Source organism: Chinchilla lanigera, unplaced genomic scaffold (assembly GCF_000276665.1).
Source record: "Chinchilla lanigera isolate Chin_1 unplaced genomic scaffold, ChiLan1.0 scaffold00020, whole genome shotgun sequence".
NCBI lineage: Eukaryota > Metazoa > Chordata > Mammalia > Rodentia > Chinchillidae > Chinchilla > Chinchilla lanigera.
The window spans coordinates 18,845,872-18,862,156 of NW_004955421.1; the positions used below are offsets into that span (position 1 = coordinate 18,845,872).

General features: G+C 43.7%; 1 protein-coding gene across 3 annotated transcripts in view; it reads left to right on the forward strand.

Annotated features, from left to right (window-relative positions):
- The window catches only part of Eogt (EGF domain-specific O-linked N-acetylglucosamine (GlcNAc) transferase), a 33,383-nt gene that overhangs the window by 246 nt on the left and 16,852 nt on the right, over positions 1 to 16,285 (forward strand). For 2 of the 3 annotated variants that reach the window (XM_005383814.2, XM_013513795.1), the window contains exons 2-9: positions 549 to 772; positions 1,322 to 1,375; positions 2,757 to 2,980; positions 4,355 to 4,455; positions 7,134 to 7,242; positions 9,717 to 9,811; positions 11,277 to 11,381; positions 14,504 to 14,610. In XM_005383814.2, coding sequence (XP_005383871.1) covers positions 2,771 to 2,980; positions 4,355 to 4,455; positions 7,134 to 7,242; positions 9,717 to 9,811; positions 11,277 to 11,381; positions 14,504 to 14,610 — 727 coding nt within the window. In that variant the 5' untranslated portion in view covers positions 549 to 772; positions 1,322 to 1,375; positions 2,757 to 2,770. Of the gene's footprint in view, positions 1 to 49; positions 161 to 548; positions 773 to 1,321; positions 1,376 to 2,756; positions 2,981 to 4,354; positions 4,456 to 7,133; positions 7,243 to 9,716; positions 9,812 to 11,276; positions 11,382 to 14,503; positions 14,611 to 16,285 lie in introns of those variants that run through there. The other variant, XM_005383815.2, reaches the window with a different exon arrangement.

The following is a 16,285-nucleotide window of genomic DNA, read 5'->3' on the forward strand; positions in this document are numbered from 1 at the left end:
CGCTCGGACCCGCCCGCGCCCCGCGGTGCCCTGCGGGCCCTGGACGTGACGTCCGGCGCCGATCCTGGCCCTCTCGGGCCGCGCGTCCAGCCCCTTCCCGGTGCCCGTGGCCTGTGCCCCTCTGGCCGGGTTTCCCGCCGGGGCGGAGCTTCTCCCGAAGGTCCCTCCGGGCGTACCTGGACGGGGGTGGGGGGTGGAGGCGGCTGGCCACGGGGATCTCTGCACCCCAAAGCAGCGTCGGGGGGACCCCGGCTGGGGCCGCGAACCCGCGCGCAGCATCCGAGCCGGCTCTCAGACTGTGGTAGACAGCGGGGACCTCCGCCGTGGCGGCGGCCGAGTCTCCGAGACGTGCCCGCACCTTACCGCGGGCCTTTATGGTACCAGGAGGTGCAGCCCTGCGGGCTTCCCAGAGTCTCAGGCGTGCATAACTTTATATTTGTCCCTCTGTGCTTTGGTTTTCCAAGCTCTGTTTCAAGAGCATTGCCTCACCCGCGGAGGTCCCTGTCATGCCAGGTTTCATCAGAGTCTTCCTTTTTATTTTTTTTTAGGTTTGTGGAAATCCGGTCAAGGGATCCAAGAGTGGAATGCGCCTGGCCTTTTTGTGACTAAGGAAAGCGTAACATAGCCCCGAGTCGTGCATCTGCTGGAGCTGTGCTGTGCATCCAGCCGCCCCCGCGAGGCCGTGCAGGACGAGTCGGCACCAGGGCTGTGTGCCAGGCCCCGGGGTTGTACTTTCCGCGCCAGCCGCACCCCATCGAGCTCCTGCAAGTGGGTATGTGCCCGCGCAGAGGCCGTGTGACCTATGTGCGTGTTCGGTTTTCTCCGTGCAAAGTGTTGCTGCTTCTCCGTGGGTGGGCGACTTTAGAGTTTAGGGAAGGCCAGAGCTCGCCGCAGGGCGCTGGACTTGGATAAGCACGGCTCAGGACGCCGTCTTGGCCGTAGCTTATTTGTCACCAGGAGGGTGATCCCCAGGAGAGCGTTACTGCGGCGGGAGCTTGAACCCCGCTGGCGCCCTGGAGTGTTTCCTCTCCACGGGCCCTGTGGGCTGGCGCTGTTGATGGCTGTGGAGTGGGCCACCTCCTTCCTGCTCTCTCTCAGAATCTGGCCTGTTGACCTACTGTGTGGAGGGCAGCGCTGGCTTGGCTTCGCGAGGTATGGTATTCACTGAAGAGGAGAAAGAGCGTGCTGAGCCCGACCTTCTGGTCAGGCGGTTGCTCATCAAATTATTTTCGCTCTTACTATCTCCTGTAAATCCAAATACCTCCTAAATGATAAACCTACTTCGGTATGCTTCTAAAGCAATATGTTTTATTTCTGAAAGGTTTTAGGTGCCTGAAACATCAACAGCTTTTGGGTGGCTCTGAAGATTAAAGAGGTAAGTATTTTCATTGTAAGTGGAGTCTTGTATATAGTATACATGTGTGTGTATTATATATGTATAAATATTTTCCTTATATTTATTTATTTTGTGGTACTGGGAGTTAAACTCGGGGCCTTCACACTGAGTGACATCCCCAACCGTTTTTAATTTTTTTAAAAAATTTGACAGAGGGTCTTGCTGAGTCACTAAATTGCCCAGGCTGGGCTTGGAGACTCCATCCTCCTGCCTCAGCCTCCCAGAACACTGAGATTGCAGGCGTGCACCACCATACCAGGCTTCTGTTAATATGTACTTCTAAGTTTTATAAAATTTGCCGTCAGTTTACTCTTAGATAAAAGTCCCAACTAAAAGTATTAATCCAGATCAGATTTACAACAGATAACAGACTCTGCAGGTCTACCTGCATGAAAAGCCTCAGTATTTACAGCTCTAGAGGGGGAAAGGATTTTTTGCTTATTCCCGCTACTCACTGATTTTGAAAGTTGTGTGGTCACGTGTAGCTTAGTACACAGCAAACCTTACTGAGGCACTGTATGTATTTTATGGTTCTGTCACTCAGTAGAAAGAAAATTCAAAACACAACCAACATCCCTAAGCAGAGATACCATTACAGTGAACTGAGAAAGCATGATTACGGTCAGGGATATACTGGGGAAATGTGACCCAAGAGCTTGAACCTTCTGGGATGAGTTAGAAATGCAATAATATTCACCATCATCACCGCCTTCCACAGTGTGAAGGCTGGTTGGGCTTTCAGACAGAGTAGAGTTTAAGGGCACAGTCTTTGAGGCAGACTGCTTGATTTCATGCCTGGAGTTTCTGAGTCACAGTTATTAACGCACGGTATCACTGTACCTACCAGGGCAGGAGCTTCCCAAAGACAATGAATTTGGTTCACACTGACTGCACTTCTGCTACTTCACACTGTAGCACTTCTGCTACATCAGAGGCTTTTAGAATGCCTAGGCCTACCTTTTAGCCAGGTGTCAGACCTTCAATCTTTTGTAGGCAAAAAGGGGATGGCAGGTAGGGAAGACTGCCTGCACGCAGTTTCCAGATGGAGGTAAATGCAAATCTCTTTTTACAAGTTTCTCAGAGCCATTCCAGTGCCTGCAGAGGTCTGCAGCTCCTCTGCGGAACCAACTCAAAACATGCCAAAGAAATACATTTAGGATAGGACGTTTTACTGTCTCATGCTTGGATACCTCCTGACACAGTGCCTGGCACGCAGCAGATACTCATTCAATAGCTGGTGAATAAGAAACATTACCCACTGGTGTCGCAAGGTACATTGTAATTATGCTTAGCGCTTGGCGCTTTCCTTGGACCTTTAAAGGAAAATTCTTAACGAAGGTGTGTCCAATTTGATCTCTAGGTTTGGAGGTTGCTATGTTAATGCTGCTTGTCTTTGGAGTCCTACTTCATGAAGTTCCACCGAGTGGCCAAGAGGAGGCGTCTCCTGAGGCCGGCCCCGTGCCAGGAGAGCCCCTGTATGACTACGCCGGCGTGCGCCTGCCCGAGGAGCACATTCCCTTCTTCCTGTACAACAACAGCCATGTTGCCACCCTCTGCAAGAAGGACTCGCGGTGCCCGTACAAGGCAGGTGTTGTTTCTCCTCTCCTCCTTGATTTTTAAGCAGATACAGTGTGTGCTGGCTTCCTGCGTCTGCCTATGACCCAAGACTGAAGGTAAGCCAGCACTGTCAGTTTTTGATGTGAGCCTGTCATTGTTGCAGTTCATCTCACACTTTGAAGTGACTAAACTTGGTTTAAAATGGATGTCCCATTCACAAAAGTGAAATTTAAAGTCTAAATTACTACCAGAATAAATAGGCAGCTAATACTACCTCTTTACTCTGGAAATAAAGCAGCTGTGATTTTAGGCAGGGAAAAAACCATCTTGTTCAAAGTAGGGGATGTCACACCTCTTCTTTTCTCACCTGCATGGAAGAAGTCTCTTAGCACTTAATTTCCATAATAACACCTCAGCCTCTGTCTCTAAATAATTAAGACTGTGGGCTGGGAAAAGCCTCAAATAGGAGCCCATTAGGATGACTCCTGCGGCCTTGAAGATCAAAGCTGGGCATTGTGAGACACTTCCTTTCCCATGGTGCCGGCTCAGGAAGCACACGGAAACGCGGAGCCTGGACTCGCCCCTGGGCCTGTGCAGCAGCTGCTGCCGACTCAGCCTTGTGAGGTTCCTGCTGGTTTTGATTGATGAGTGAAGTTGCTGATCCATTCAGCTTAATGGAGATCCTTTTGGGTAACAGGAGTTTTAGTTCATATGTCTTTTTAGGGACTGATTTTAAAAGGTTTGTTCTCTGAGAGAGGCAGTTTTCTTAGCTACCTCAGGGAATTCAAATTTAAGCTGGGAGTGGTGGCACATATCAGTAATCTCAGCGCTCTGGGAGGCTGAGGCAGGAGGAGGAGGATTTCTACCCAAGTTTGGGCATTTAGTGAGTCATTGCCTTAAAATAAAAAGGAAAAAGTAGAGGCTGGGATGTAGCTCAGTGTGAAGGCCCCAGGATCAATGTTTAATTCTCTAGTGTCACCAAAAACAGGCAAACACACTTATATAAACAAAATATACAACATATATAATATATATATACATATACATATTATATATATAAAATTCAGATGGTGTTTGATAATTTAGATAGAGGCTAGACTTTTGGTTAGGGAACTGATAAGGGAAAGTGAATAAAGAACCCTGAGGCTGCTAGCCTTAGAATTTCCTCTGATTACTTTTTTTTTGGTACCAGGAGTTGAACTCAGGACTTTGCACTTGCCAGGCAGGCACTGTGCCGCTGAGCTATATCCCTGGCCCATCTCTGATTGATTACTTTCGTGTTAATACATGTTATGAAATGTAAATGTTAAAGGTTTTTTTCCATCATGGAAAAATTTAAGAATCCTTTCTAAACTTCAGAGGAAGGGAGACCAGTCTAAATGTTCATGTTTTACGTTCTAGAAACACTTAGGAAATTTAAAGTCCTGCTGGGGTTATGAGAAGTCCTGCAAACCAGAGTTTAGGTTTGGTTCCCCTTTCTGCAGCTACGTGGACATGGGCTGGTAAGTTTCCCTGTGGAATGCACTCCTCGCATGGGAGTCTTTCACACTCTGCAATACGTGTTGATGCCTTAAGTTACAGGTAGATTCTTTTTTATTTTATTTTATTTTTTTAAAGACAGGGTCTCACCATGTCGTTCAGACTGGTCTCAAAGTCATTATGTGGCTCAGGCAGGCTTCAAACTCACAGCAGTCCTCTTGCCTCAGCCTCCTGAGTGCAGGGAATACAGATGTGCACCACCACACTTGGCTATTTTTTTTTTTTTTTTTTGACACAGGTTTTCATTATATAGTTCAGGCTGGCCTTGAACTTACTTTGAAGCCCAAACTGACCTCTAACTCAGCAATCCTCCTGTTTCAGCCTCCCTAGTACAGGGGTTATAGGTGTGTACCACCATACCCAGTGAGCTAGATTCTTTGTATGTTAGATAGTAATTCCTTTCCTAGATGTTAGGTAGTAATTAATCTGTTTATCCAGTCTTAAATTCAGTTTGACTATCTGGAAACCATGAAGCTGGGTCCTGACCCAGCAAGGAACCAGCAAATCACTTTCTTGGCCCTTGGTTCTTTGTGTCCTTGATGAAAGAACTCAGTAAAGACCCACAGGCCGTGGAGAAGTATTGTAGAATTCGTTGTAAATTAGATACAGAAAGGGTTATACCTTCAAGTGAGAAGGCTGGCAGTGGCGCAAAGACATCCGCCTCGAGTGGAGTGTGGATAGCATTTTATGCACACAGAAGTTATTCCTGGAGCTCAGGGAACTAGGATAATTATCCTGCTTATTGTCATTTTGACTTGGAAGTTACTTTGAAATTGCAAAATATCTTTCTGACCCCTTTAGATGGCCAGTGTTTCCTCAGGGGTTTCAATCATCTGTGGAACTTACAAAAGAAAATTTAAGAAAGATAAGTTTTTAATGTAAACCAGGTCCTAGCCCAAGGCAGGAGAGTCTTTAAAGAACATCTTCTTTCCTGGTATCATTGGGCTGTAGGGTATGACATCCAGGAATGCTGTATGGTTGTGGCGCTACACAGCTAGGTGGTCGGATATCAGAAGGTGTCTTAGTTACTTCACTCGTTGCTGAGACAGACCCGACACCCAAAGTTAAAAGAGGAAAGGTTTATTTAGCTCACAGTTTGTAGAGGTTTTAGTCCATAATCAGGTGGCACTAAGGCAGGGTGGCACATGGCAGGGGCCAACAGTTCATGGCAGCCGAAGAGAGCAAAAGCAACAAGAGAAGCCAAGCATAGTGGTGTATACCTGTAATCCCAGCACTCGGGAAGCTGGGGCAGGAGGATCACTGTGAGTTTGATGCCAGGCTTGGCTAAACAGTGAGTTCAAGGCCAGGCTGAACTGCATAGTGAGACCCAGTCTCAAAAAGAAAAAACAAACAAACAAACAAACAAAAACCTAGCAAGAGAGTGAAACAAGCCTCTTTTCTGTCCCGTATATTGCATGTAGTCTACCAGGATCAGGGCAGTGCCAATCCAATCAGCGGACTGATCCAGCAGTCATCCACCTTTAATCAATCACACACTCTAGATTCAGCCACCTCCAAAAAAACCCTATGACCACATTCGGCTTTGGGGGAACAGCTATACACAAACCATAACAGAGGGAATGTGCACAGTATGTAACCTGAAGATGCCGCTGTGCTCTGCGGGAATGCTTTGGGTTTGAGACCTAGTAAGTGATGACAAATATACATTGAAGTCTTGCTTTACTTAACTGGCAACACATGCTGCTTTTGACCCCCTAATCCCTCAGGCCTGCTAACGTCTAACCACCTGCCTGACAGTTTCACATTGGGGTAGGAATATCTGTCATTGCCCCACGGCAGTATGAACTATGGAAACTATTTTCCCCTAGTGCATGCTAAGAAGGTAAATGGATAGTTTTCTCTGGATTCTACAGAGAAGAAAGAAGTGTAGTTATCTTTTCTAATTCACACAGTGTTAATAGGGTAAAGACAGCACGGTAATAGTTCATTGTCAGTTGGGTGTAGTGGCGCACGCTTATAATCCCAGCACTCGGGAGGCTGAGGCAGGAGAATCGCTGCAAATTTGAGGCCAGCTTGGGCTGCAAAGTGAGCACAAGGCCAGCCTGAACTATATAGTGAAATCCTGTCTCAAAAAGACAAAAAACACAACAAAACACAGAACAGTCAGTTGTCTTCTATTCCAAGCTGGGCTGAGAGGCAAGAGGACTGCTGTGAGTTTGAAGCCTGCCTGAGCCACATAATGAGTTTGAGACCAGTCTGAACGACATGGTGAGACCCTGTCTTTAAAAAAATAAAATTAAATTAAATTAAAAAATGCCTGTAATCCCAGAACTCCGGGGTTGAGGCAGGAGGACCCTGAGTCTAGCCTGGACTACAAAGTGAGCTCAAGGCCAGCCTGAATGGCATAGTGAGACCCTGTCTCAAAAAGCCAGAAAAAAAAGTCTTCTATTCCAGATAACCCAAACTTCATACATTTTTGTTATGTCTTTTTATTTTATGTCTGTGCACAATTTAGTTCGGTAACTTCACATATGGTGAGGGAGTTCTAGGAAAAGTATGATAGCGTATTTTAAAAAAATATTAGTAGTAATAAATGTCTAGCAGTTTAACCTATAGAAAGAAAATTCAAGGTCCAGAAAAAAAGTTAAAAAAAACTCAGAATCTTTTCCTTTGCAAATAGGACAGACACTATGGAGTCAGCCAAAGACATCTTCTGGAAACAAGCGGACTTCGGGTACGCCAGGGAGCGGCTGGAAGAAATGCGAGTGCTCTGTCAGCCGGAGAGGACGGTGGGTGTTGAGCTCTGTCATAAGTGAGCCTCTTTACTTCGTTATTTTTAGCCTCTTTACCATTTGAACCTGTTTACCTCAAATCTTTTTAGGTTTAGAATTTCTCCACTCCAACATAGGCTAAAGATGGGAAATTGTGTCTTTACAAATCTCTTGCTTGCTTTGGACAGATGATATGATCCCCCATACTGTTTATGTTTGCTTAGAGCTTTCAGTTTGTGATAAGCTTTTCTGTATGTGGTCTAGTTCAAGACTCACAGTATTATAGCAGATAAGCAGAGAAGGTGCACTGATGCTACTTTCTAGAACAGAAAACAGGTTCTCAGAGACATTCGGCAAAGTCTCCAATACCTATATAACTGCCTTGTAGAGCTGCGCATCTTGATATAAAAGGCACATCTTTTTTTTCCCAGTGTGCCATGCTCCATACCACATTGCATCCCATTAGCTAAGAAAAACATGTGGTCAAAGGATAGTTTTAGTTAGAAAGTACAAGAGTAGGCTCTTGACTACAGAGTTAAAATCCTGACTTGGGCAAGGAGCTCAAAACTTCTCTGTTCTGATTCCCTCAGCCTTAAAGCCGTGACAATTTTGTAGCACACAGGCAGCATGAAATGAGGTTCTGCATATAAAAATGCTCAGTGTAGAGCCTGGCTCCCAACAGAGGTCTCAATGCTATTTTTGATGGAATTTTAAGCACTTATGATTAAGGTGTGTGATATTCTATAATCTGGTGATCCTGAACTGCAAACTCTCTGCCGTCTTGGGGATCTCTATTATCTCCAGAAATTCTGGGAGATTAAAAGAAATGAATTCACTTGCATTTAAACCTGAATAGAGATGTTGTCGTGATGTTGGAGGGTTGGCACATGCTAGAACTATTAACAGTTCTAGCAGAGAGAATCAGGTGCCAAGAGAATTACTAGCACTGCCCCAGGGCACCTGGGGTAGATGCTCTGTGCTGCTTTGCACGCTTTGCTTAGAGTCCAGCTCTTCATGTGGCGAGGGCAAGGACAGGGCCACCATCGTTCCGTGCATCCCTCTGTCATGGTGCCTTGTGGATCACTTCCCTGGTCACAGTTTATTTGGATGTGCTACCAGACTGTGAAACTAACTGTGTTAGTTTTTTGGGGTGCTACAACAAAATACTTTAGACTTGGTGGCCATAAGCAACAGAAATTTCTCTCAGCTGTGGAGGGTAGAAGCCCAGCTTCAGGTGCCAAAACAGTCAGGTTCTGGTGAGGCTCTTCTTCTAGACTGCAGCCAGCCAGCCAGCCACCTCTTGTATCCTCACCTGAGAGCGCTATCTGTGGTTCCTCTTAGGAAGACCCAGTCAGAGTTGTGAGGGCGCCCCTCCTGCTCCAGTCACCCCTAACCCTGTCATGTCACATCAAGAGTTTGGATTTCTGTTTTGGTTTTTTTTTGAGACAGAGTCTTGTTAGTTCAAGGGTAGTCTTACACTCATGATCCTCCTGCCTCAGCCTCCCAAGTGCCAGGATTACAGGCGTGTGCCACCATGCCGGACCAAGAGTTGGAATTTCAACTTGTAAATTTTCCAGGGACACAAATATTAAGTCCGTTGTAATCTTTTACTAATTACCAAATCCAAAATATCATGCTGCTCAAGATGAAGGCCCTGTGTTCATGGGAAGTTTTGGGAAAAATAATAAAATAGCATTTACAGTCCTTGTCTAAATAAAATCCAAAGCAGCAATGTTTCTGAAACACTCACTCTGTCAGCACACTGCAGATTGGTTGAAGTCGAAAGAGGCTCTGCTGGATTCAGTTATTTAGAAGAGATTGCCCTCTGGTTGCTCTTGAGAGAGACTCCCACAGGGTTCGTGGGAAAATCTGGAGAAAGTGCCTCTTATTCACATTGGCAAACTGCCCTTCCAGCCTTGCCTGTGAACTTGCCTAGCACGTGCATTCTTCCTTGTGTCCTTTGGCTTGTCCGCGCAAAGTGCTTTTTCACATAGCTACGGGGGAGTGACGGTTTGCAGTGTTTTTTTTTCCTTTTTTGAGGGGACTGAATTGAACCATATATACAGCTTTTGGCTTTAAAATAGTTAGAGCTGATACAAACAGAGCATGTGGAGTTCTTTTTTTTGGTCTTTTTGAGACAGGGTCTCACTATGCAGTTCAGGCTGGCCTTGAGCTTGAGCTCACTTTGTAGCCCAGGCTGGTCTCGAACTCACAATGATCCTCCTGCCTCAGCCTCCCGAATGCTGGGATTACAGGCATGTGCCACCACGCCCAGCTGGAGTTCTTCACCGCAACATTAAAGTGTGGAAACCAAAGTGTATTTGGCTAAGTTCTGCTGGGTGGGGGAGAACCCACGGATAAGCGGTTGCAGTGTGCGGACAGTTCTCCCATCCTGGGGCTGCGCTTGCTGTTACCCTGCCTTGCATGTCTGGTGAGTTCTCAAAATGTCGAGGCTCAGGGGCAAGTTTTCCTTCTTGTCAACCTTGTTTCAGGGTGACTCGAGCCTGGTGTGTTCCCGTTACCTTCAGTACTGCAGAGCCACCCATCTCTACCTTGACTTAAGGAACATCAAGAGGAATCACGACAGGTATTTAAGTGGATGATGCTAAACTCCAAAGAATTCTGCTACTTTTGTGTAGGTTGTTTGTTTGTTTGTTTTGCAGGGTTGGGGTTTGAACCCAGGGCCTCTTGAATGCCAGGCAGACAGTCTGCCACTGAGCTACATCCCCGACCCTACTTTTGTATATGTTTAAAATTTTCTATTTTAAATAAAGAGTCTGCCAAAAAAAGGTATGCATACTTTAGGAAAGGAAAAACTTGTAGAAATATATTAAGATTAAATTTATGGAGATATCATGAGATTAACACAAGTTACCTGCGGACTCTACAATTACAAGAGGTGCTCAGAGTGGTAGCCGTGAGCTTCCAGACATTTATTAGTGTGGTGAATGCTGCTTGGGTGACTTCGTCATTGAGATTGCTACACAGGCATTTTCAGTTTTTTCTCTAAAGCCAGCAGTGTAGTGAGTTTTCTGCTCTATGTGACCTCCTCTAGAGGTCTCCATACAAGGGTAACACCATCTATTGAAAAGACCTCATACTATTTTCTTTTCCTGAAGTGTATATACGTTATTTTTGGCGGGCTCTCTACATTCAAGCTTTGCTTAACAGAGGGGATCCATTAGGTGATTCTATCGCTGTGCAAACACTGTCGAGTGTATTTGCACAGTATTTTTTTCCCACTAGTGGGGACTGAACCTAGGGCCTTCACCCTGAGCTCATCCTCAACCTTTTTTTTAAGAAAAGGTATTACTAAGTCACAGAATTGTGCAAGCTGGGCTCAAACTTGCAGTCTTCCTGCCTCAGCCTTCCAGAGTGCTGGGATTACAGGTATGTGCCACTGTTATGGTTGATACACTGTGTCAACTGGAGTCTAAAGGCTTGGCTAAGTGACTCAGCAGTTCTGCATCCTGGGGCGAAAAGGACATGCCCTTCCTGATCTAGGATGTTTTTTGGTATCCAACCTGAGCCTGTGCAAGAAGAGGGCACTGAGACGGTGTGGGTGTGAGCGGACAGCCAGCGTACAGTGTAAGGGAGGAAAACAGGTTTGTTCTCCTGCCTTTTTGCTCGTGCTGCTTTTGCTGTCTTGTGCCACCTTGAAGCGTGGCCCCTGTGCCCTGCGACCCTGCCTTGCAGCCAGCTGATTATAGACTGAAACCCCCACAAACTACGCTAAATAGACCTTTCCTTCCTTAATTCTGGGCATCAGCTATTTTGTCTCAGCAATGAGAGAAAAGTAACCAAAGACAGCTACCATACCAGGCTTCACACAAACTTAGATACCTGCAGCGCCACTAGATATAATCTGAGGGGATCACAGTCCTTTATGTGGTTGGTTGTTGACTGGAACGTCATTAGGTAGGGCATGCTTGTCTTTAGGTTCCAAAGAAAAATTGATTTTGGAAACTGGTAATCCCATTTAGTTACAGCCCATGAGCTGGAGTCATGAAAACGTTTTTCAAACTCAACCTTTTTTTTTTTTTGTACACTAGATTCAAGGAAGATTTTTTCCAGAATGGTGAAATTGGAGGACACTGTAAACTTGACTCTCGTACATTGATGTCTGAAGGTCAGCGCAAAAGCCCCCTGCAGTCTTGGTAACATGATTTTTTAATACATATCTAAATGTGCTTTTATTTTTGGTCCTTGCGGATTTTGCTAGGGACTCCAAAATGGAAAATTTACTGATGTTGCAGATAATTTTAGGTAAATGTTACTTAATTTGTATAAGCTCTAGCTTCTGAGGAATGGTGGTTACAGGCAAATTCCTCAGTATAACTGAACTGAACATGTTTATAAAAAATTAAGAAATATGATATAGCACTGTTGTTTGTAAATGAAAGCAAAAATCATTTTAAAATTAATTTAATTTATAGTTGGTACATGTGTTTTGGGGAACACTTTCTTAGGAAAAATGAGTGTGTATTGAAATACATTGATACCTCGATTGTTGAATGGCTCCAAGCTCAAATTTTCCACTATTCAAACAGCAAAGTTTGAAAAGAAATCTGTTCAGTGTTCATAGCTTCACTTGAAAATCAAACTGAAAATCAGACTTGAAACAGCCTGTATAAACTGGGCATGATGCTGCACACCTGTAATCCTAGCACTTGGGAAGTTGAGGCAGGAGGACCAGCATGAGTGGTCCAGCCTGGTCTATATAGTGAGCTCCAGGCCAGCCTGGACTACATAGTGAGACCCTGTCTCAAAGTAAAAAACAAAAGATCCCCACAAAACAAAACAGAAAGAAAAAAAGCAAGAAGAAAGAAAAGAAAAGAAAGGAAGGAAGTCTTGAAAGAAAGAAAGAAAGAAAGAAAAAGAGAAGGAAGGCTTCACAGGCCTCACAGAATGAGTAATGCACTGCATTTCACAGTGGATACCAGTGAGAGATGCTTCCGTCTAAGCACCGCTTCCCCCCAGACAACACGTGCTTGTGTTGGTGCATTACAGCATTTGTCACTGTGCTTTTTTTGTGCTTTATTTGTGTAACATATTGTCACCATGGCTTCAGAGAAAGCTAGTGACCACCAGCAGTACAGCTCAGAGCAAAACAAAACCACAGTAAAGAAAGAAATCATTGCAAAATTTGTTAAAGTCCTGGAAAAATGAATTTATACGTGTAATTTTTAGGCCTCAGAACCAATGATTTGGTTTTCCATTATTTCTTATGGGAAAAATATGTCCCGTTCTCAAACTTTTGTGTCTGAACACAAATTTGGAATGAATTGTGTTCGAGAACCAAAGTATCACCGTCTGTAACAAACACACAAAAGAGTGTGCAGTTTGGATTATGAGAAGTGAACCCACCAGTGTAACCCTTATCCAGGCTGGAATGCAGAGTATTACCAGCACCCGGTCTCCCTTCCAGGTCCTTCCCCCTGACTTTTATTACCATTGATCAGAGTTTTGAACTTTAAAACTCTTCTATTTTGAATTAGTTTTGACTCATGAAAATTTAAAAATAGTACAGGAAGTTCCTATTGTACCATTACCCCGGCTTCCAGAGATAAAAATATCTCATATAACCCTAGCACAATGACCAAAGCCAGGAAACTGTCACTGGCACAGTATTACTAACTAAACACAAGGGTGTGTCACCATGTTTAGATGCGGTCATTTGTTTGGGTGTCTAGTTCATATAATTTATATCACATGTGTAGGTCCAAGTAGCTACCAACCCAATCAAGATGAGGAATTAGTCCATCATCCAAGGAAGGGATGTGCCTACTTTCATTGTCACATAGGCTACTCTTCTGTAATGTTAGTTTCGGGGGACATACATTCATGTTGAGCAGACCATTCAGAATAGTAACCTGCCCTTCATCAGTACTGTGTTTTGCAGTCTGCACCGAAGTTCCTCACGTGAAGGAACAGATTTTGACAGTAGGTAGTTGCTATGTTGTATGGGGCATTTTCTTGCCTAGTATGTATTGATATCTGATTTTATATCAGAGTTACCTAGGGTGTGATTGTACTATGTATTTATTGTTGTATAACATGTCATTACAAAATATACCTCTAGTGCATGTTTGTATTTGTTATCTATTGCTGTGTAACAAATTACTCCGAAATGTAAAAGCTTAACAGGGCAAACGTTTAGTTTCTCACATTGTGATGGTCACAATTTGTGAAGAGCATAGCTGGGTCTCTCTTGAGGTCGCTGTCAAACTTGGCTAGAGCTGTCACCTTCTCTAGGCTCAGCTGGATGGGAAAATGTATTTCTGAACTCACCATGGTTGTTGTAAGCCTCAGTTCTTCTCTGACCATTGGCCCAGGATTAAGTTTTCACAGTAAGGCCTCACCCTCGTGCCGCTCACAGCACAGCTCCTGCTTCCTCCGAGCTGAGTCCACTCTGGAGTGATGTCCTGTCACTTCTGCTGTGTTCTGTTGGTGAGGGGTGAGCCTCAGAATTATGCCCACACCCAAGGGAAGGGAATTCACCTCCACTTCTTGCAGGGAGAAGTACTGAAGTATTTGCAGACATATTTTCGTAACCACTGTGGTCTTCTGTCAATGTGTTTTTCAAAGGATCTTTTTGGTATTTATTTTCCGTGAAGTGTGATCTCAGAGACAAAGAGTTATAGATGATCTTTATGTTAGCTCTAAATGTCTGTTGTCACATGCTTGTGGTGGTCTTTGATTTGGAAGAAAACTGTACCACGTCACTTCCAAAGACAATTTTTGAGAAAAAGACTTTTCCTTCCTCAGAGATGCTTAGTTGTTGGTGTCTTTTGGAGTACTAAGTAATTTTTGGAGTGCCATCTTTCTCAGACTCCACAGCTGCTACAGCAAGAGTTCCTCTGACACATTGTTCACTTTGAGCCTCATTAAACTATAGGAAATCTTGTTGAAGCGTCCCACTTCACTGGTAGATTATTTAGCCAACTGCAATATAAGTTTCCTCTTTGTGTGGTAGGTTCCCAATTTAACTGTTTTACACAAGATGTTTTTTTTTTTTGTGGGTACTGGGAATTGAACTCACGACCTTGTACTTCCCAGGCAGGCAGTGTGCTGCTGGGGTATATCACCGGCCCTGAGGTGATTTTTAAAATTTAATATTCAAGTTGATATGAAATTATATAAATGACAGTAAGGGAGAGAGGCTACATGTCTCCGTAGAAGTGCTTTTACATATTAGAAATAAAATTGACCTAATCAACAGATAGCTCCTAAGTTACAGTAATCACTTTGAAATTTATATGCCATTTCATCATTCCAGGTTTGCTGAGCTACAAAGCTATACTCAGCTCAACTTCAGACCTATAGATAATGCTGAATGTGACATTGTTATTGAAAAACCAACATACTTCATGAAATTAGATGCAGGTAAGAAGTTAATTTTTCTGGTATCTATAGGTTGGTTAATGTCATGTACATATAATTTTTATAAGTATATAATTTATGTGTTTATGAATTTTCTTTGGATTTTTAAAAGAGTACTATGACACATAGTAGATTTGGTTCTTGCTTTCTTCTCGGAAGTAGATGAACTAGCTGGAATTTCCTGTTACTTTGTACTTTGAGTATTCATTTTTTTTGTCTTTTTGAGGCAGGGTCTCCCTATGCAGTTCAGGCTGGCCTTGAGCTCACTTTGTAGCTCAGGCTGATCTCAGACTTGTGAATAATCCTCCTGCCTCAGCCTCCCAAGTGCTGGGATTATAGGCGTGTGCCACCACACCTGACACACTTTGAATAGTCTAGAAGAGACCTGTGTATTTACATCAAATCACTCACTCAAAATTTGAAGGTGAAAGAAGGCATGTACACCTTTCCACTAAATTTACCCCCGCTGGTTGCTCTAATTACTTGATTTAAATTGTTTCATTACAATTATTGTTAAATACAAAGGAGGAAAAGAAATTTCTATAACCTCACCTAGCAAACTTACTAATATTATTTCCATGACTAAAGTGAATTTAAAATTCTTTAGGAAGTCACACTGTAGTATATAATCTTGGGAAAAAAATTAGAATTAGTTTCCATTTATGCCTACAGGCGCTAAGTCTCAGCTTGCAAGCATAACTTTAACTTTGTGAACTAGTTGCCCTAGACAGGAGAAGCACAGATCATTCTATATTGTCTCTCTCATTATGACAGACAGGGATTACTGTGCGACATCATATCAAAATTCATGAGAGGCTGGGCCTACAGTGAAATATAGCGAGTCCTCTGTCACGAATATTTGGGAATTACCATAATTTATTGATCATAGTTTTAATGTGCTCTCCTTTCTGTAGTCATAATTCTTATATTACAAAGTATTAGATTCAGAAATCAGACAAGTTTAGAATGTTGAAATAAGAGCAAGTAAAAATGCTATGTTCAAGGTTCTGACTCATTTCTTAAAATTATGCAAATTAAAGAGGCAAAGAAAACAGTGATCTGCCTATAAAAGAGGTGAGTATGCATGAGCCAGTGAATTTATGCAGATCTGATGCAATAAAGTAGGTAGAAGGAGAATAATGGGCTAAGGTAGATGTGTGCCTTTTCTTTCCTATATTCATAACTCTGCTTTTTCCTCTTAGGCTGTCGTCCAACTTTTCTTTTCTTATTAACTCTTACCTTGGGCGAGCGAGCATTTCTACAGAACAGGGCTCACCGGGGCGTGTTTCTCAGCGCTGAAGCCCTTGTTTGTTTGCGCCTTCATTTATAAATCCTGGTAGCACTTGCTGAATTCTCTAGTTAATGTTAGGAGCTCCCTCAGTGTTACCCGAGAGCTGATGTTCCCTGGGTAGCTCACCTGGGCGAAGGAGGGTGCGTTCTCATAGAACTCGGTTTTCCTTAAGCTGACAATGTGCTATTTGCCAGCATGTTTCTGGCTGAAAAAAAGTAGCCCTCCCAAACATTCATCTAAGATAACCACGCTGGAAAGAGCTGAGCATTTTTCACCCATACTTTCTGGAACACACTGTTACTATTCACTATGAGGAGGAAGTCAGACTATTTTATGATATCCGCTTTTGGAAGTCACCGTTCTTCTTTTACTCAACTTTTTCCTTCC